Source organism: Jatropha curcas, chromosome 3, assembly GCF_041381405.1.
Source record: "Jatropha curcas cultivar XTBG-Jc1 chromosome 3, XTBG_Jcur_1.0, whole genome shotgun sequence".
Taxonomy (NCBI): Eukaryota; Viridiplantae; Streptophyta; class Magnoliopsida; order Malpighiales; family Euphorbiaceae; genus Jatropha; species Jatropha curcas.
In genome coordinates, this window is record NC_143153.1 from 3,896,612 (window position 1) to 3,916,056 (window position 19,445).

General features: G+C 33.6%; 2 protein-coding genes across 4 annotated transcripts; one reads left to right on the top strand and one right to left on the bottom strand.

Moving 5' to 3' along the window:
• The first annotated feature begins 7,853 nt into the window (after nucleotides 1–7,853).
• LOC105644641 (cyclin-C1-2) lies at nucleotides 7,854–13,647 on the top strand. 3 transcript variants are annotated; one of them, XM_012230072.4, is made up of 9 exons: nucleotides 7,856–7,973; nucleotides 8,126–8,232; nucleotides 9,054–9,093; nucleotides 9,415–9,459; nucleotides 9,919–10,037; nucleotides 10,149–10,263; nucleotides 11,657–11,707; nucleotides 12,779–12,926; nucleotides 13,235–13,647. In XM_012230072.4, exons 2-9 carry the CDS (start codon nucleotides 8,217–8,219, stop codon nucleotides 13,337–13,339), a joined length of 639 nt encoding a protein of 212 aa, XP_012085462.1. In that variant the 5' UTR covers nucleotides 7,856–7,973; nucleotides 8,126–8,216; the 3' UTR covers nucleotides 13,340–13,647. The 3 variants fall into 3 exon arrangements, with proteins under 3 accessions (XP_089575706.1, XP_012085462.1, XP_012085454.1); XM_012230064.4 differs by having other exon boundaries at nucleotides 7,870–8,029; XM_089719580.1 differs by lacking the exon at nucleotides 9,054–9,093 and having other exon boundaries at nucleotides 7,854–7,973.
• A 365-nt stretch (nucleotides 13,648–14,012) lies between these two features.
• LOC105644632 (uncharacterized) lies at nucleotides 14,013–15,501 on the bottom strand. The gene is made up of 3 exons (XM_012230052.4): nucleotides 15,075–15,501; nucleotides 14,871–14,995; nucleotides 14,013–14,237 (listed from the first exon to the last, which is right to left on the bottom strand). Exons 1-3 carry the CDS (start codon nucleotides 15,353–15,355, stop codon nucleotides 14,134–14,136), a joined length of 510 nt encoding a protein of 169 aa, XP_012085442.1. The 5' UTR covers nucleotides 15,356–15,501; the 3' UTR covers nucleotides 14,013–14,133.
• Nucleotides 15,502–19,445: the final 3,944 nt, after the last annotated feature.

Sequence of the window (19,445 nt, forward strand, 5' to 3'; positions counted from 1 at the left end):
GCTCTGTAACAAATGCAAAAAATTTTTTTATTTAAAATAAAATATTTAAGAGAGAGCGTTTTACTTCCTGATATGAACTTATCCAGTATAAATTCAGATTAATCGGATATGTAAACTCCAGATACTGAATGATTTATAAAAAAAAGAAAATAATCAGTTGAGATATGATTAGTAAAGCATACCTAAATTGTGGAGTATAATTTTTTAAAAATATATATATTATACTATTTATGGAATATTCTTATTTTGATAGACGAATTTGCAAGTTGAAGTATTGAAGAATGTAGATGCTTTGATTAGCTGTAACAGCCAAAGTGAGTCATAAATTATTATGAAGGAAAAAGAATAGGTTGGAGAATTCCAAAATCAGTTAAATAATATACGTTCAAATAATTTTGACTAATTATGAGTTGATGTTTAATTAAAAAAAGACTGATGAAAGTCCAGTTGCTATTTTCTTTCATACTCTTGACTCTTTTTATGATGACAAATTTAATTATCAGATAATATTATTGAAGAAGTGGGTTGAGAAAAACCACATATGTTTAAAAAAAGTTTAATTTGTTTGATTATTATTATAGTTTCTTTTAATTATAAATTAATTAATCATTAGCGAGTATTTTTGCTTTAAACTATACTTTTTTTTTTAAATTATTGCTTAATCAAAGAGCTAAAAATGGTCTGTCTATGTGCATTTAATTGCATGAGCAAAGAACTTGTCCGCCTGAGCAATGCTTCTGCAACCTACCCCTTTATTATGTCTATCCATTCATGTTGTCTGGTAATGAGGTCTCATGTCTTACAAAATTATTTGCATAATTTATATTTTTAAATGTTGTGCGGTGCCCACTCAATGGGACCCACATTTGAAACAATTAAAAAAAAAGGAAAACGTGGTAGGACCCACATGTAGTTGAAAATGGAAATAAGGAAATAAGAATTTTCTTCTTGGTAGGTGATCCGTTTTTCGGTGGACGCGTAATTAACGCGTCCACCTCTCCTAATCCCGCGTCCATCCCTCCTATAAATAGGAGATGGCACAACACTTCACAACACACAGACCAAAAGAGCGAAGAGAGTTTTTTTTGAGAGAATTTGAGTTTTAGAATTGGGTTCTAAAACTCGGGTCGAGAGAATAGTGAGGATAATTTGGGAAACACTGTGTGAGTGCCACTATTTTGTATTACTCTCTTTGTAAGCCTACTATTTTTAATAGTGGAAGAATTATTCGGTTTTTGTCCCGTGGACGTAGCCCTAACAGTTAAAGGGTGAACCACGTAAATATCTGTGTCATATTTTTAATTTTCCGCTGTGTTATTTTTCTCGTAATCTTATTGCCGGGACCCAACAAGTGGTATCAGAGCCGAAGGTTTACCGGATCCGTGGATATATTTTAAAAATAAATATACCACGACGACGAGAAAATTACGCCGAGTCCATTAGTACAGTCCGTTCGAAAAGACGTTGCAGAATCGACTTAGTGATGAATAGTAAAATAGTAACTCAAAGTTGATGGTGAACAGTACTATTGGCGTTACTGTTGCTGAGTCCGTTTCAAATAAGCCCAGCACTATTCACGCATAGTACTATTCACATATACAGTTACTATTCACGCATACAGGTACTGTTTACGTATACTGTTACTATTCAATTATACTGTCACTATTTACGTATACTACTATTCACGTATACGGTTTTGCTGGTGATAATATTCTGCACAAGTTAAAAATGGACGACAGAACAACAGGCACAATGGTTAGACTCAACTCATCAAACTATGCAGTATGGAAGATATTAATGGAAGATCTTCTATGCTGTAAAGATCTGTTTGAAACGATTGAGTTGAAGGGGGTCAGGCCAGCTTCAATAAATGAAAGCGATTGGAAGTCAATTAACAGAAAAGCAGTCGCAACTATTAGGCAGTCTGTTGAAATGAGCGTCATAAATCATATCGCTCATGAGAAAGATGCCTATTCAATTTGGAAGAAGTTGGAGGACATGTACGAGCGGAAGAATGCCCAGAACAAAGCCTTTTTAATTAAAAAGCTTGTAAATCTAAAGTACAAAGATGGCGAAAGTGCTTCAGATCACTTGGGCAAATTTCAAGAAATAGTGAACCAACTGACGACGTCAAAGATAGTGTTTGACGACCAGGTGCAGGCACTATTCTTATTGAGTTCCTTGCCGGACAGTTGGGAGACACTGACTGTTACGCTCAGTAATGTGTCGGAGGGGAATCTGACCTTAACCACAGTCAAGGAAAGCATTCTGAATGAAGAAACCAGACGTAAGGAGAATGCTACGAGTAGCAACTCAGATGCACTCGTTACAGTTACAGAAAGGAGGGGGAGAAGCAGAACAAGATACCCCCAAAATCCAGACAAACGTGACAATTCACGGAGAAGATCCAAGTCAAGAAAAGGTGTCACTTGCTATCATTGTGGCAAGCCCGGTCACATCCAAAGGCATTGTAGAAAGTGGAAGAAGGAACGAGCCAAAGAAAGTGATGAAGAAAAAGACGATACGGAGGTAGCTTCAGTAGCTATTGATGCTGACGCACTTGGTGATGGTAGTGCGCTGATTTCTCATGCTGGTCTTAGTGAGTGTTCCACTAGTCAACAATCTTTATGGATTATTGACTCTGCATGTTCTTATCATATTTCTTCAAATAAGGAATATTTCTCATCACTTACCCTCGGAGATTACGGCCATGTCAAGACTCTGAATGGCACATATGTGGAAAATTGCGGCATTGGAACAGTATGCATCAAAACCAATGCTGGATATGATCTCTGGTTGGAAGATGTGAGATACACTCCTACAGCAAACTTCAATCTGATCTCAGTTCACTGTCTAGATGAATTGGGCTATACAAATCTGTTTGTCAACAGAACGTGGAAGCTTTCCAAAGGCAACTTGGTGTTCGGTCGAGGAAGGAAGTTCAACACCCTCTACTACACTCAGGCTAAAGTTTGCACAGGAGTAGTGAATGCAGTTGAAGATTCATCTGCTGAGTTATGGCACAAACGACTTGGGCATTTGAGTGAGAAAGGAATGGAGACTCTCACCAAGAAGAAAATGTTATCTTTGAAAGGTTTGCCTCTGAAAATATGCACTGATTGTTTGTCTGGTAAACAACATAGAGTTTCCTTTCAAAGATCTCCTTCTCCATCTAGAAAACCTGGTATTCTAGAATTGGTACACACTGATGTTTGCTCAATGGGTGACAAATCCTTGAGTGGCTGCTCATATTATGTTAGCTTTATTGATGACCATTCTAGAAAGGTGTGGGCTTTCCCAATAAAGTCAAAAGACCAGGTGCTGGATATGTTTAAAGTCTTTCATGTCAGTGTTGAAAGACAAACGGGAAGAAAGCTAAAATGTGTTAGAGCTGATAATGGTGGTGAGTACAGAGGTCCATTTGAGAAGTATTGCTCGGAACATGGCATCAGACTTCAGAAGACAGTTCCCAAAACTCCACAGCAGAATGAAGTTGCAGAGAGAATGAACAGGACCATTGTTGAAAGGGTTCGATGCATGCTCTCTCATGCTAAACTTCCTAAAACCTTTTGGGCTGAAGCAATGAATACTGCAGTTTACTTGATCAACCTTTCACCTTCAACCTCCCTCAAAGGAGATGTTCCAGAAAAGGTGTGGTCAAGGAAAAATATTTCTTACGATCATCTTAGAATATTTGGCTGCAGGGCTTTTGTTCATATTCCAAAAGATGAAAGATCCAAGCTTGATTCGAAGTCAAAACAGTGTATCTTCTTGGGTTATGGAAATGATGATTTTGGGTACAGATTATGGGATCCAGTTGAAAAGAAGCTCATCAGAAGCAGAGATGTCGTATTCTTGGAAGACCAAACCATTGAAGACTTTGAGAAAAATGAAAAGCCAAAGTCTATCAATGAGTTTCCTGTTAGTCTTGATGCAGAACCTGGTGTAGAACCACAAAATGATGAAGAAGATGATGATGAACCTGTTCAGAATGATGCTGAACCAGCTCCAATAGAAGAACTGCCTCAATTGAGAAGATCTGCGAGAGGCAGGATACCTTCCCAAAGATATTCTCCTAATGAATATGACTTGTTGACTCAAGGGGGAGAACCAGAGAACTACCAGGAGGCAATGGAAGATTGTAAAAAGAATGAGTGGTTGAAAGCCATGCAAGATGAGATGGAGTCCTTGCATGAGAATCATACTTATGAGTTGGTGAAACTGCCTCAAGGTAAGAAAGCACTGAAGAACAAATGGGTATTCAGGTTGAAGACTGAACAGAACAACTCACAGCCAAGGTACAAGGCGAGACTGGTTGTGAAGGGATTCGGTCAGAAGAAAGGAGTTGACTTTGAAGAAATTTTCTCACCCGTAGTCAAGATGTCTTCTATCAGAGTTGTGCTCGGTTTAGCAGCTAGCCTGAATTTGGAGATCGAGCAACTTGATGTAAAGACCGCTTTTCTCCATGGTGACTTAGAGGAGGAAATTTATATGGAGCAACCAGAAGGGTTCAGAGTCAAAGGCAAAGAACACTTGGTGTGTAAATTGCAGAAAAGCTTGTATGGCCTCAAACAAGCTCCAAGACAATGGTACAAAAAGTTTGACTCTTTCATGGTAAATCACGGGTATGAGAAAACTACTTCTGATCACTGTGTATTTGTGAAAAAGTTCATAGAAGGCGACTTTATTATTCTCTTGTTATATGTGGATGATATGCTTATTGTGGGCCAAGATGCTAAGAAAATTGAGAGCTTGAAAAAGGAACTTGGAAAATCCTTTGCCATGAAGGATTTGGGATCGGCAAAACAGATACTCGGAATGAAGATCTCCAGAGACAGGAAAAAGAGAAAGTTGTGGCTGTCTCAAGAGAAGTACATCGAGAAAGTTCTCAGCAGATTCAATATGAGCAATGTAAAACCAGTTTCTACTCCGCTTGCAGGTCATTTCAAATTAAGTCTTAGTCAATGTCCTTCAAGTGAGAAAGAAAAAGAAGAACTGAAGAAAATTCCTTATGCATCCGCCGTTGGCAGCTTGATGTACGCCATGGTATGCACAAGACCAGATATTGCTCATGCTGTTGGTGTTGTTAGCCGATTTCTTTCAAATCCAGGTAAAGAACACTGGAATGCAGTGAAGTGGATTCTCAGGTATCTTAAGGGCACTTCCAAAATGTGCTTATGTTTTGGTGATAATAGACCTGTGTTAGATGGTTACACAGATGCAGATATGGGTGGTGATGTTGATTCGCGCAAATCAACTTCTGGATATCTGATGACTTTTGCAGGAGCAGCAGTTTCTTGGCAATCAAAATTGCAAAAATGCGTTGCACTCTCATCCACTGAGGCGGAATATATCGCCATTACAGAAGCTAGCAAAGAACTGTTATGGATGAAGAAATTCCTACAAGAATTGGGTGTAGAACAAGAGAAGTACATTCTGCTATGTGATAGTCAAAGCGCGATACATCTCAGCAAGAATTCGACCTTTCATTCAAGGTCAAAGCACATTGATGTGAGGTATCATTGGATACGCGATGCGCTGGAGATGAAGTTATTTCAGATTGAAAAGATTCACACTGATGATAATGGAGCTGATATGATGACTAAGGCTCTGCCTACTGAGAAGCTTGTCACTTGCAGAAAGCTAGCCGGTATGGCTAACGTCCCTACTTGAGTGTGCAGGGGGAGATTTGTTGTGCGGTGCCCACTCAATGGGACCCACATTTGAAACAATTAAAAAAAAAAAAGGAAAACGTGGTAGGACCCACACGTAGTTGAAAATGGAAATAAGGAAATAAGAATTTTCTTCTTGGTAGGTGATCCGTTTTTCGGTGGACGCGTAATTAACGCGTCCACCTCTCCTAATCCCGCGTCCATCCCTCCTATAAATAGGAGATGGCACAACACTTCACAACACACAGACCAAAAGAGCGAAGAGAGTTTTTTTTGAGAGAATTTGAGTTTTAGAATTGGGTTCTAAAACTCGGGTCGAGAGAATAGTGAGGATAATTTGGGAAACACTGTGTGAGTGCCACTATTTTGTATTACTCTCTTTGTAAGCCTACTATTTTTAATAGTGGAAGAATTATTCGGTTTTTGTCCCGTGGACGTAGCCCTAACAGTTAAAGGGTGAACCACGTAAATATCTGTGTCATATTTTTAATTTTCCGCTGTGTTATTTTTCTCGTAATCTTATTGCCGGGACCCAACATTAAATTTATTAATTATATGATAAATCTTTCTATAATTTGAACAAACAAATTACCATAGTTCATGCCTTTCCATTTCTGCAACGTGAGGGTGACTAGGTATTTGCTCGTGTACTTGTTTGGTTGATGTCTATATTTCGTTGTTGATTGGTAATGGTTAATCATAAGGCAGAGTAGTAATCGTTTTTTAATTGAAAATCGAACTAAATAGATCCATTTTAATTGAATTCGGTTAGATGTTTTAAAATTTTGATCACCAATCAGTTTAGTGAAAAATCCGTTTAATTTTTTTTTATATATATAGTTTGATTATAACTAACTGAATTTATTTTTATGTCTTGGGTAACTTATTTGGTTGGGAATAGCCAAATTCAAATTGAGTTGAATAATTTAATTCAGTTTTATTTGTAATATTTAATTACTTCAAATGTATCATTAATCAGTAATCATTAATTATCATAATCATTAATTACTTTTGCCATTTTTCACTGGGAGGCCCTGTTCCTTTCCTGTCTCTGAAATTGCAGTAAGAAGAAGTATCACCCACACAACTTTCACAGAGAACCTTTCAGACCATATTTGTAAATTACCTTCATGACCCTTGCAGTAACCAATGTAAAACCTTTCATGATTCTTGTGGAGTACTTTAAAGTCCATCTTCTTGTTTGCTATCTAATTATTGAGTTTTGTTCAGTTTCGAGACTTTTAGGGGTCACTGCAGAATTCAAAGACGTTTCCATTTCTTTCTTTCTTTCTTTTCAATTTGCTAATCATAGGCCATGGTTGATGTTCTTGTCCACTTGTTCAGAATGATAAATAAGAGACAAAACTAACATGTTAACTTAGCTAACTGGCTTGACTTTAGGCCTCAAAGTTAGTGATCCCTACAATCTGCAGCCATGAGACGCCTGTGAGCATGCATGACCCATAAAAATGATTCTCGTCAATGGTTATTTTCGCTACGCATCTTCTAAATCATTCTCTAGAACTACAAAGAGGATAAGCTTGTTCATAATGTCAACCTTTAAACCTAACTTTTCTAATTTTTTATACTTTATAACTGTTTTGTTATCAACAGGTCATAAGTTCATATTTTGATACAATCTTTATTTATTTAAAATTTGCGCATATGCCAATATGCTCAAACTTAGATGGTAGGTAGATAGACTCCTGTCAACATTGATGACTTCAAGTTTGAACTCCTAATAGCAGATTTCTCTAATTTATGTTTTGGACTTTGATGTTTTCATATTTAGCCCATAGGCACTGGATTTTTATTTTTTCTAATTATGGGTTGGACTTTCCTTTCTCTTTGAAGGTTCTCACAGCCCAGAGTTTTCATTGCTTATACAATTTTGGGTTGGACTTGTTTTTTCATATTTAGCCAGGCATTTGGAATTATGTTTATTTTTTTTATTTTAAATATAAATTTTATGAGAAAAAAAAGATAAATTGTAATAATTTTTTAATAATATATAACATTTATCTTTAAATATTGAAATGGGTTAGGATGTTCTCTTCCGGCCCAAACTTGAAAGTCCAATCAGATGTTTTGAGCATTAATTGACAAGTTTTGTTTGGGCCAAGAAATATGAGCTGAAAGTCCAATTAAATTGTTAAGCCTTTTATCGACAAGTTCTTTATTGGGCCAACACATATGGACTGAATTCTGAAACGGAAATCACCATTCTCAATTGTACGAATCTCTGGAATCGGAAGGGAAAGCGATCATTAAGTTTTACTAACACAGAAGAAGAGGTCACTTGTACGTATTCACTTCTTTGCGTCAATGGCAGCCAATTTCTGGACTTCCTCTCACTAGTAATTTATTCTTTTATTTTCCATCTGATTTCGGTTTCTATTTTTGTTGTTTTCACCTAATTTTGATTTTGATTCTTTTTTGTTATTTCTGTACAGCAAGCAGCTTCGGGACCCAGAAGAGGTAGATGTGGTTCAGCCACAGGACAAAGACAAAGGCATAACTGTTGAAGATTTCAAGCTCATTAAGATGCATATGGCTAATTGTACGATTCTTTTTCAATATTATCATCTGTATGTTTTCTGTTTTCTCTCAATTGGTTTAGAATATAGGTTTGTCATGAAACTCTCTTATATGGGTGTTTATATTAAAATTTTCCTCTTGATGGTCGCTTTTTTATCGGTATATTGCCTTATCTTTTCTTGAGACTTCCTCATTACTAGTGTGGGTTTTGTTTGTTCCTTCATGAGTTTTTTTTTTTTTTTTCTAAGAACTGAAGTTGAGTCTGAAGTTTTATTGGAAATATGAAAATTAACCCTAGTTGTCTTCTGGGGATGAATAGTGGTGTTGGTAATTAATTTGGTGTTTAACGTATATTTGTAATCCTAAAGGTATTCAAGATATTCATAAAAATTTCAGGAAGTTTTGAATGAAACCCAGTATATTTTTAGCATAATTGTTTCGATTATCTTCTAGAAAGATTGCTGGTAAAACCAGATTGATGATAGATAGATAAATAAATTTCTGTGATATTCTGTTGATACCTTGTTTAGTTGTAGGTCATTAGGTATTTGTACGCTTGAATTTGTGTACGCCCTACATTCTATTAGAATCTGCTTTTGAATTGAGATTGTTATGTGGTTTTTGGCATCCTGTGCTTTGGTGAAAGAAAGACTCTTGAAGCCAATAAATTTGCATTTTTAAATAATTGAATTTGTATGACTATTTCACCTGAAACCTATAAGGAGCCACCTAGAAGTGCTAATTATTTTGCTATAAATTCTTAATTGTTGTGTTTGTGAATTTTTTGTTGTTTGAAATTCTTTCTCCATCAATTCTTCTTTCTTTTATGTTTCTTTTACTCAGATATATGGAAATTGGCTCAGCATGTTAAAGTTAGACAAAGGTTAGGTTTATTCCTCTTCCTTTTTTTTTTTCTTAATACATTTTCATTTTTTGTTCCTTGAATTCATTGTTACAAAATTATTTTGTAACTTGGAATTGAGCTTTAACCTCAATTTATCTCTGAGGTCAAATATATGCATATCTTTTGCCCACTTTGTTTTGGTTGAGCTTGAAATAAAATAATTTGTAAGTGAACAGAAAATTACAAATATATGCCCAGCAGATATATTTTACCATCTTACAAAGTTGATAATCTTGTCTTCTTTCATAATGCATCAGCAATTACTTACTCGCATCTCTAATGTATTGATTAACCTTTCAGGGTGGTAGCCACTGCAGTTACGTACATGAGACGTGTTTATACCAGGTATTTGAATGATTTATAAGAATGGGACAAAAGTGTGGAGTCAACAACCTCAAACACGTTATCCCAGTCTCATTTTTCTCCTCTCCCAAGCCTTCAAAATATATTTGTGTATACCTTACATGCAATTCTTATGCAACTATATCTTTTCGTCAAAATGAAGCTTACTGGGTGTAATTTATTTAGTTGAAACTTCCTCATAACAATGCTCTCCTTGGTTGTCACGTGTTGCTCTCCTTGGTTGAAACTTCCAACCTTTTATTCCAAGTTGTAGTCAAAAATAATTGCTTGCCTTTTTCTTCTTTAGTTCACCCAAATATTTCTTTCTCTTAATCTAAAAATCCACAAATGCTGTTGCGTATGATAGCAATTATCAGCCCCATTGCATCTGAAGGGATAATTGTTATTCTAATGACAAATGTTATATCATTCGTTAGTCTTAATTTCTCCTTGCACTTTCAGAAGGAGTATGTCAGAATATGATCCTCGGCTTGTAGCTCCAAGCTGCTTGTACTTGGCAGCCAAAGCAGAAGAAAGCACTGTGCAGGCCAGACTTCTTGTATTTTACATCAAAAAATTATGTAAGCTTGTTAATGGACTTTTTGCATTGATTATTTAACTTTCCTTATAGTTTGGTTGCTGGGTGTCTATTTTAGTGCAAAAAGTTCTCACAGTCACCTTCTGCACCACAGATTCTGATGAAAAGTACAGATATGAAATCAAAGACATACTTGAAATGGAAATGAAGATTTTGGAAGCTCTTAACTATTATCTGGTCGTGTTCCACCCCTATCGTTCATTGTCTCAGTAAGTGTTTTATCTTTTTTTTTTTGTCCTTTTTTTTTTTTTTAATCTTTATCATGTTTGCTATGTTGGCTTCAACTGCCACAAACTTTTTTGGGGGTGCTTTTGGGTGACGACGGGTAAATCACATATTAAAATTGCACTAAACCAAAACAGGAAGATTCTTCATTTCACATGTAATTTTGAGGTGATAAAAGTTGCAAACAAGTGAAATATCAAATTATAATCTGTGTACCACTGGGTTAGCTGCTTAGTGGCATATAGAACAAGTGGTCAAGGATTCAGTACCTGGCGACCTGCCCTTCTAGCTAATTCTGGACTTGGTAGTTGATGATGTGCTTTTACATTTTCTCTAAGAAAAAGAAGTTTTTATTTAATATATAAGAAAGGACAAAATACAAATTGGATGACAGGATGTTTATCTAAAAAAATAAAAGAAAAGTGTATCAGAAAACCAGAAAAATAAAACTGAGGACATAATGCCTCCCAATAATTATAAACATGTAATTTAAGCGTGCTAATCCATTTAAAAATCAAATAAACTATAATCAACTCGATTCATGCACGATGGAGGGGGAAAAAATGTAAATAAGGATTATTACAGGAAATTGAGCGAAGCTCATCCATTTTTGGTTCAATACGCCTAACAGAACTGATAACCAAAAATCTGAACTTCTGAAGAGAACTGAACTGATCCAAAATAAAAAATAAAAAATAAAAAAAATAAAAAAAGAAGGAATGTGTTGTTTGAGTTGAATTGTTTTGTAATATAACCAAATCATGGTCATGGATCTTTTGTTCCGAACCCCTTACTCTGACAACATCTGCAAAAATAAGAGTTATTTGTTCCAAATTGCGCACTAGAACCTGTTTTAGCATGAGCAAAGGTTGAAAAATGTGTGTTCCACACTCCCCTGATATGGTGGAAGTTGGGGGAAGTGGAATCAACTTTATACAGGTTAGGAGAGTCTGGATTCTCTTGGGACCTAAAGAGCATTGGTGACGGTGCCCCATCCAGCTGTGCCCCCAAGACACTATAAAAAGTTACCAAGTTTATCCTCATAAAATTTTATAATTTCCAGTTGATACATGACTTTCTGATTGCTGATCTTATAAGATTCAATTCCTAGATCCCGAATCCCGATAAGGATTTAAAATGAACACCTAATTAGATGTAAGTAGTCTTTAATGTCCTCCTGAAAAACGAAATTACACGAATTTAGCTTACTTAGAACAAAATTTGAATAATTTTAAGTTGCCTTACTTTCACCAATGATAACAAAATTCTTTGTCCTTGCATTCTGTTCTAATTGGTTTTCACAAATCTATTATGAGAGTGAAATATCTTATTGAGGACAAACTTATTGTCATAAATAATTTTGGTGGGCCTTGACAGGTTGCTGCAGGATGCTGGAATTAATGACATAAATATGATTCAATTATCTTGGTAAGTGTCTAGGATAAAGTATCTTTTAAAGCTATTGCTGGAATCTCAGAACAGGCTTATTCAATTTTTTAAGGTCATCTATTGTTTTATTATATATAATTGTCATATTAGATGGTGTTGGTGGAATGCTAAAAGTTACTCCACTTGTGATTTGGAGGTCATGAGTTCGAGCCATAAAAACAGCCTTTCTACAAAAAGTAGGGGGAAAGTGACAGTACATCAACCGTCCCTAGAGCCCATACGTGGCATGCTTATATCTGTTCTTTTACAAAGAGCTACTGGAGACAACTTTTTTTCTTTACATCTGCTGGCTGCATTTCATGGGATTTATGGATTAAGCTAACTCTTATATGGTTTAAATTTTCTCTGCTGGCTGCTGTAGTACATATAAAATCATATCTTTTCCTCAACGAAGAACATTGAAAATATATATTCATGTGAGGCTTGTGAGTCAGAAGCGAGTCTACATATACAACACACTCATGCGTTAACTATTATATTCTGACAGATTTTTCAAGTTGGTTGATGTGGAGAAGTATGGGGGTGCACTTTAAACATGGTAATCTATAAGAAGAAAAATAAAAGAGAAAATGAAAGACAAACTCTTAGAACCCAAAAGATAATTCTTGCTGCTTGAATGCCTGAACCCTTTGAAATTTGGTAGATGTCAGCTAAATTTCTGGTCTGAAGAATGGCTATCCCATAAACCTTTTCAAACCCATCCTAGTGGTTCAAACTTGAGATCTTTAATGTGGAATCCCAAGTTTATACTGGATTTTCAAATATGAGCAGATTCAAGAGAGTTGTCTTAAATATTCAACTTACATATTGGCATATAGCCTTCATTCTGAACTACTTCTGAAAACTTGGGGGAAAGATACTGAGGAAAAAGAACAAAAATGTTGTTTGGTCAACCAGTTTTGAAATTGGTGTTTTGCAAAAGGTTGGATGGTCCTACTTGTATGGTAGTTCAGAATTCGCAAAAACATTGTTGTTTCATAAACTGTATTATGGTTTTTATCTTCGATTGATTTTTATAAAATATAACATTAATATGCTGTGAGTTTACAGGGGACTTGTAAATGACACCTACAAGATGGACCTAATTCTTATACATCCCCCACATCTAATTGCTTTGGCTTGCATATACATCGCTAGCGTGTTTAGAGAAAAAGATATAACAACATGGTTTGAAGAGCTCCGTGTTGATATGAACGTGGTGAGTCTTTCTTTTTCTTTTTCGTCTCTTATGATGAGGTCTACATTGAAACTTGTATTGGCAGCTTGATCAGTCAGAGAAATTTGAATTAAAATACAAATCACGATGCATATGTTCTAGAATGATGTTGGATATGGGTATTTTCTGATTATCCAAATGAATGGTAGATAAATGTAACGAATAAAATGGGGCATGGAATTGCTTGTAGAAAAACACATGCAATGATTCTGATCTTGAAGCATTGAAAATCAAAAACTAGGGATTCCATTTGTTGTAATTAACATGCAAATTTACATGTAATTTTGCAGGTGAAAAATATTTCCATGGAGATTTTAGATTTTTATGAAGGCCATAGATTGATCACAGATGAGAGAATCAACACTTGTTTCAACAAACTTGCTTTGAAGCCATAAATGCTTGGGCAATACCTGCTTCTCATCACTTGGAAGAAACCAGAAGGCAAGTGAAAAGGGCAATGAAATCTGTCTAAGTGAAACCTACAACACATAGGTTAAACCTGTGTACCGTAATTGGTCATTTAATTAGGACATTAACGTCGTTTGTCTCCATTCATAACTATGTGCAAGACCATTAGAACAAGGCATTGCTGTAACTGATGATCTTGCTGCTGTTATTTTTCTGACCTCTTTAAGAAAAGGTGGGTCGAATTTCATTATATGACACTTGGAACTTTGATGGGGAAAATATGATTTTATCCTTATATTTCGGTGTAATTAACTATTTTATCCTTATATTTTAAAAATTATACTATTGCATTCTTATTTGTCTCAGTTAAATGAAATTATCTGTAATGGATCTAAACTGCAGGAATAAAATAGTATAATTTTTAGAATACATGAAAAAGTAGTTAATTATTTTAAAATATAGAGACAAAAATGTAATTTTTCCCTTTTAGTTTATATATATATATATATATGTAAGGTTAGTCATGTAATTATACTACACTTACCAATTTAAATCTCAAATAATTAAGGAACGATAATTTCATTTAACAAAGACAAAAACTATAAGGATAAAATAATGTAATTTTTAAAATACTAGGACAAAATTAATTATGTTAAAATATAAAGACAAAAATATAATTTTCTCAACTTGAATTATAGAATATTGTAACATCTGGTAGCAAAAGCCTCTTCCCATGAAATTAAGGTAAAAACAACAGATGCTAAGGATCCTAAAATTTCTATCAATTGTCAGAAGTTTGAGCATTTGATTGTTCAAGATCAAGAGCATTCCTCGCTTTTCCTCTCGAGCGTTTGTCCTTGTCTTTTTTCTTAGCCTGCTGTTTCTCTGTATGGCATAAAAAATGAAATTACCAATCCAGATAATTAAAAAATTGCAGGGTGTTCACCTTGAAAATAAATTAAACTAAAAATATATGTTTTAATAATAATAACTTAATTCAACTTTGCTTTTTAATTTTTAAATAAAATTTATTAATTTATTGATTAAATTAAAAATTATATTTAGAAAGAATCAAATATAATTAAAATCTAATCCACAGAGAAATTAAATCCTTGCCAAATAAAATATTAGTACTTTTAAAGTCTTGAATTATTTATGAGCTATTTCAATGAAATATAATTTGATTTTCAAAAATTTATAATTTAACAATTAGCTGTCAGTTGTTCATCAACGTTAAAAGAAGTAGCTGTATGTAGTTGCATTTGCTTTTTTTTTTTTTTTTTTAAATTTCAATCATGAAGTGTAATTAATCTCTAACTTTCATTTTCTGGAATATATTTGTCAAAAAAGTTTAAAAAAATATATGTTTTAGTTGCAACAAATTACCTGATTAGACCTTTTAATTATATATTTAAAATTATTTAATAATATATTCAAAAAGTTGCATTTCATTTTTAATTGCAAAGCAAACCAAACCAAACATGAGCTTAGAACAACAAGAACTTGTGCAGAAATTACCTAATTTCCTCTTAGCTTCAGATTTAGCGAAAAATTCCCTCCATTCATCGGTTAAAACAAAAACCGGATCGTCGTTTTCCTCCTGTTCGTCCTCTAAATCATTGATCTCCGGCTCTTGCAAAACCCTAAAATTTGAGGAAAATCCAAGAAAACATAAAACTTCATAAATTAAGATTCAGAAAAGCAGAAAGCTGAGCAACTTACTGAGTAATAGAGTTATAGTTTTCTGTATTCGCATTGGATTGCAAGTTAAACTCGTTTTCCGATGGATAAGGAGCGTAAGGATCTGCAACTTGTAGAGGGACCGGAGCAAGTCCAGGGCATATGAGGAAATGGCAATTACAATAGTGGTGATGGTAGTGGTTATGTAGAGAGCAGAGTTGGTGGGGGTGGCCGTGACACAAGTGGTGGTGGCGGTGGTGGTGGTGGTGGTGGTGGTGAGGTAAGCATGGAGGCCTCCTCCTAATCCTGAATGGTGATTCCATTGACCGCCGGTGGCCTGCAAGGGTTTAGAGAGGTTTTTTATGCTGGAAATAGAGAGTTAAATCACTTTATCATTTTAACCTCTTTTCTCTTTTATAAAGCTCTGTTCCACGGTAGTGTTTTGAGGAGTGTTGGAGGAAACATTTACAGTTTTGAATACGTTAAGATATCTTTTTTTGTAGATCATATTGTTCAATAAGGTAGGATATAAAATAAATTAGAATAGAATATAAATAATTTTTAATGGATAAAATAGCATTTGTTAAAACGATATTCAACTCAAAATTTATATTATTTGACAAAAATCTAAACGAAAAAATAAAATAATAATGAAAAAAAGAGATATGTGAAAAAATTATATTGTAATTTTAGAAATGATAGTGATATCAATTTATATAGTTGGACTACACACTATAGATTGATATTCTTTTAATAGACAAATAATAATACATTATATAAATCTTTTTTTTTTATAATGGGTTCAATTCTATAGTCATAAGTTAAAATTCTAACTCAATATTTAAATGTTTTTTTTTCATTTTAAATTAAAAATCTAATTAAATAACTATTTTTACCGAACATTTTTTGCTTTAAATAGTCCACTAATGATAATGTTTAAACAATATCATTATTTATTTATTTCCTTTTGCTATTTTACGTGTTTACTAATTATTGTTCACTAATGTAAAGAAAACTTAAAAAATAGGAATAAGAAGAGAATAGATAATGAAATAGGTACTTCTTGAAAAGAGTTTAGAATAAAGTAAAGTTTTTTTTTTTTTATTTTTCTTTTCTTTTTTTTCACAACACTAAATTTGCTGAAGGTCAAATGTAAAATTGCTGCCCTTTTAATTTTATAGTTTTAATTTAGTGTCACCCTAATCTTCGATAAGTCTTATTGTGTTTCATGACTATAAATTTTATTAACATTTAGCCCATTTTCATAATCTTAAAAATAATTTTTAATATTTTTATTTTCTACGTCTGAAATATTGATTTGATGTATGATTGGTACGATTTTCAAAATAATAATTTTCATATTTCTAACTATTTTTAATTATTCTTATTTTACCAATTAAAACTTTTAAGAAAATGATTTATAGATTAAAGTGTTTAATAAATATAATTATATAAGTTAAAATGTTTAACGATTCAAATAAAAATTAAGAGTATCTGTAACATCCATCGGCCAATCCTGGAGAATCAGACGGCGGATGCCACAATCGATGCCGTCTTACGTCACTTCTTAACGCTAGATTACAAATTAGAAGTGGTTAGATTTTCATAAGGAGGCAAGTAATTATGTCACGCCCCGACTTTAATTACTAGATTGGCAAGACCCGCATGGTTTTGTCCCGCAGATGAAATGAAAAACTTCCCAGGAGGTCACCCATCCTATAATTTCCGTTAAGCGAGCACGCTTAACTCTGGAGTTCTTCCAACTCTCCAGCCATTCCACTAAAAAAGGCCTCTAATGATTAGTTTCCTCTTTTTCGATATATGATTCGATTCATTCATGTGTCCTGCATTCCACTACCCTAGCTAGCCTGCCATCTTAGAAGCTAGCCAGGAGCTTTGCTCTACCCGCCCTCTTAGGATCGTTTTACCGGATCAGGATATCATAGTATCAGTGCATATTGCGCTAAACTTGTCTTCTAAAGTTTAGGCGAAAATTTATGCATTTGGCCAAATATCAAAACACTTTTCTCATTTTGATCTTAAGAAATGGAATCAAAATTCTTATTTCACATGCAAGCTATTAAATATAAGAATATCGTTTGTTCTTTATTGCATGGTTAAATACCCGTTATAATCTTTATACTTTTAACGAAAAATTTTATAGCAACTAAATTATATGGGAGTTGTGTCTTAAAAGTTATTAATTTTAATCTACAAATTATTTACATTTTTATGCATTAGTATAATAATTTTTTAATTCTTAGTTATTATATACAAAATACAAATTTTGCAACAAATAATTTTCATAACTTCAACTATATAATAATTGTTTAGTTAATGTAACTTTATTGAATTTTGTAGTTGAGTGAATTTACATATTTGGCCTTACCTTTTTTTGTTTGTGAGCAAAAACTTTCTTTTATTATTAAAATCCGGAAAAAATTTAATATAATTGAAGCATCTAAATTTGCGCCACCAAGCATCCCTAATGCATTTATTCTAGCTCGGAAATGCTAAGTGAAAAAACCCAATAAACTATATATCAGATTGCAGTCTCTTCTCGAGATAAGAAAAAAAAAAAAAAAAAAGAACATTTGAAGTAAATATCATACAGTCTCAACAGTAAAAAATCAAATCCAAGCAAATCCAAGCAAGAAAGGCATTGTTGCATCTACACTTCTCTTTGTCAAGCTATCGGCGTATGGTTTCTATCTCGATTCACAAGATGAAGGGTTTGTTCCGCAATTTTAGATGTTCTAGTATCTGTTAGCTATTTTAATAACCGTCAGTTGTTTTACCAGTGGTTAGCTATATTAATTGTTAGTGGTTAGCTGTTTATAAAGTGATCTAGAAGAGAAATGGTTGGCACAAATAACTGTTTGATTAGCTATTTAATATGAAACGACACAAAAGAATATGAAAGCGAGAAATAAAGTAAAGATAAATGATGAGTATAAGTGTCATAAAAAAATTATAAAACGTTAAACATGAATAACGATAACGTTTCATCAAACACCGTCTCAAACTCTAAATACTATAATAGATATTGTATATTACCGAATACTATAATTAATTAAGATAGTGTTTTGAGTCAATCAAAACAGTAAATACTACTGCCAAATAAAACGTATAAGTGTCATAAAAAAATTATAAAGCGTTAAACATGAATGACGATAATGTTTCATCAAACACCGTCTCAAACTCTAAATACTATGATAGATATTGTATATTACCAAATACTATAATTAATTAAGATAGTGTTTTGAGTCAATCAAAACACTAAATACTACTGCCAAATAAGGCCGAAATGAGATATTATCTATGGATTATAGTATCACATCAAATTTGTTGAAACGTTTTCAATATTTCCATTGAGATACCCAATATACAACATTTTTCAAATCTAATTCAATAATTAAAGAAAAATATTTAAAGTTTGAAAGAGAAAATAACTCTGCTGCTTTAAAGATGGTGAGAAGCTCCGCATAATTATAATCAACTACACCCACAGACTGAAAAAAAATAAACAGCCATACTTCATCATGGATGATCTCATATGACTTTTTTTTTTTTTTTTTTTTTCATAAAAACAAGTCCTTAAATTTCTTTTAAGACAAGTGTAAGCCCACATGGTAACCCAAGTCCAGATGTCCAACATTGAAATTAGTGTTTCAACTTTCATCATCTTCGTAGGACTCTCATGGATTAGGTTCAAACCCGAGTCATAATTTCTAAACTCGAGTTGTCCTCTTTCCACTAAAGGGCGAGGGCTTTATATATAATTTCTAATATTATTTGTTAAAGTTTTTGTCAGCATTTTGGCCCACTAAGATTTTGTATAGCTCGTGTTATAGAGGATTTTAGAAAATGGAAAATAGCAGGCGTCATCATATATTTCTTTTTATTTATTTATTTATTTAGTTTTCATTTTTTAAGCCACATTATCTTAGTATGTGGTTTCTTGTCTCTGTTTCAAGAACAGAGAGCAAGAAGACTCTGTAATTAAGACTTCTGCCCATTACAGTCCGTGGTACTAATCATTGATTAAGCTATGAAATGGAACAGGAAGGACGTATTTGGCTCTTCTCCTGCTTACCGGGCTACTAATAATCGGAGTACCTTCCTCTAAATTTTAATGGGACCAAATTAAAGCCAGACGTTAATGGGTACCTCTTGGAAGTTGGGAGTGACCAATTTCTTCATTATGGCCCCGTTAGCTACCTTGTATGATTGGGACTTTATAAGCGGAGACTGGAGAGTAAAACGTATATAAAAATTAAATGATTACGTTCATTTGTGAAGCTTTTTAAAATATAAATGAGAGTAAATTAATTATATTTATTAATATCAAACTTTTATTTTTTATTATCTTCAAATTGGGAATAATGAGGTGAAATATAAAAATTTTGATTA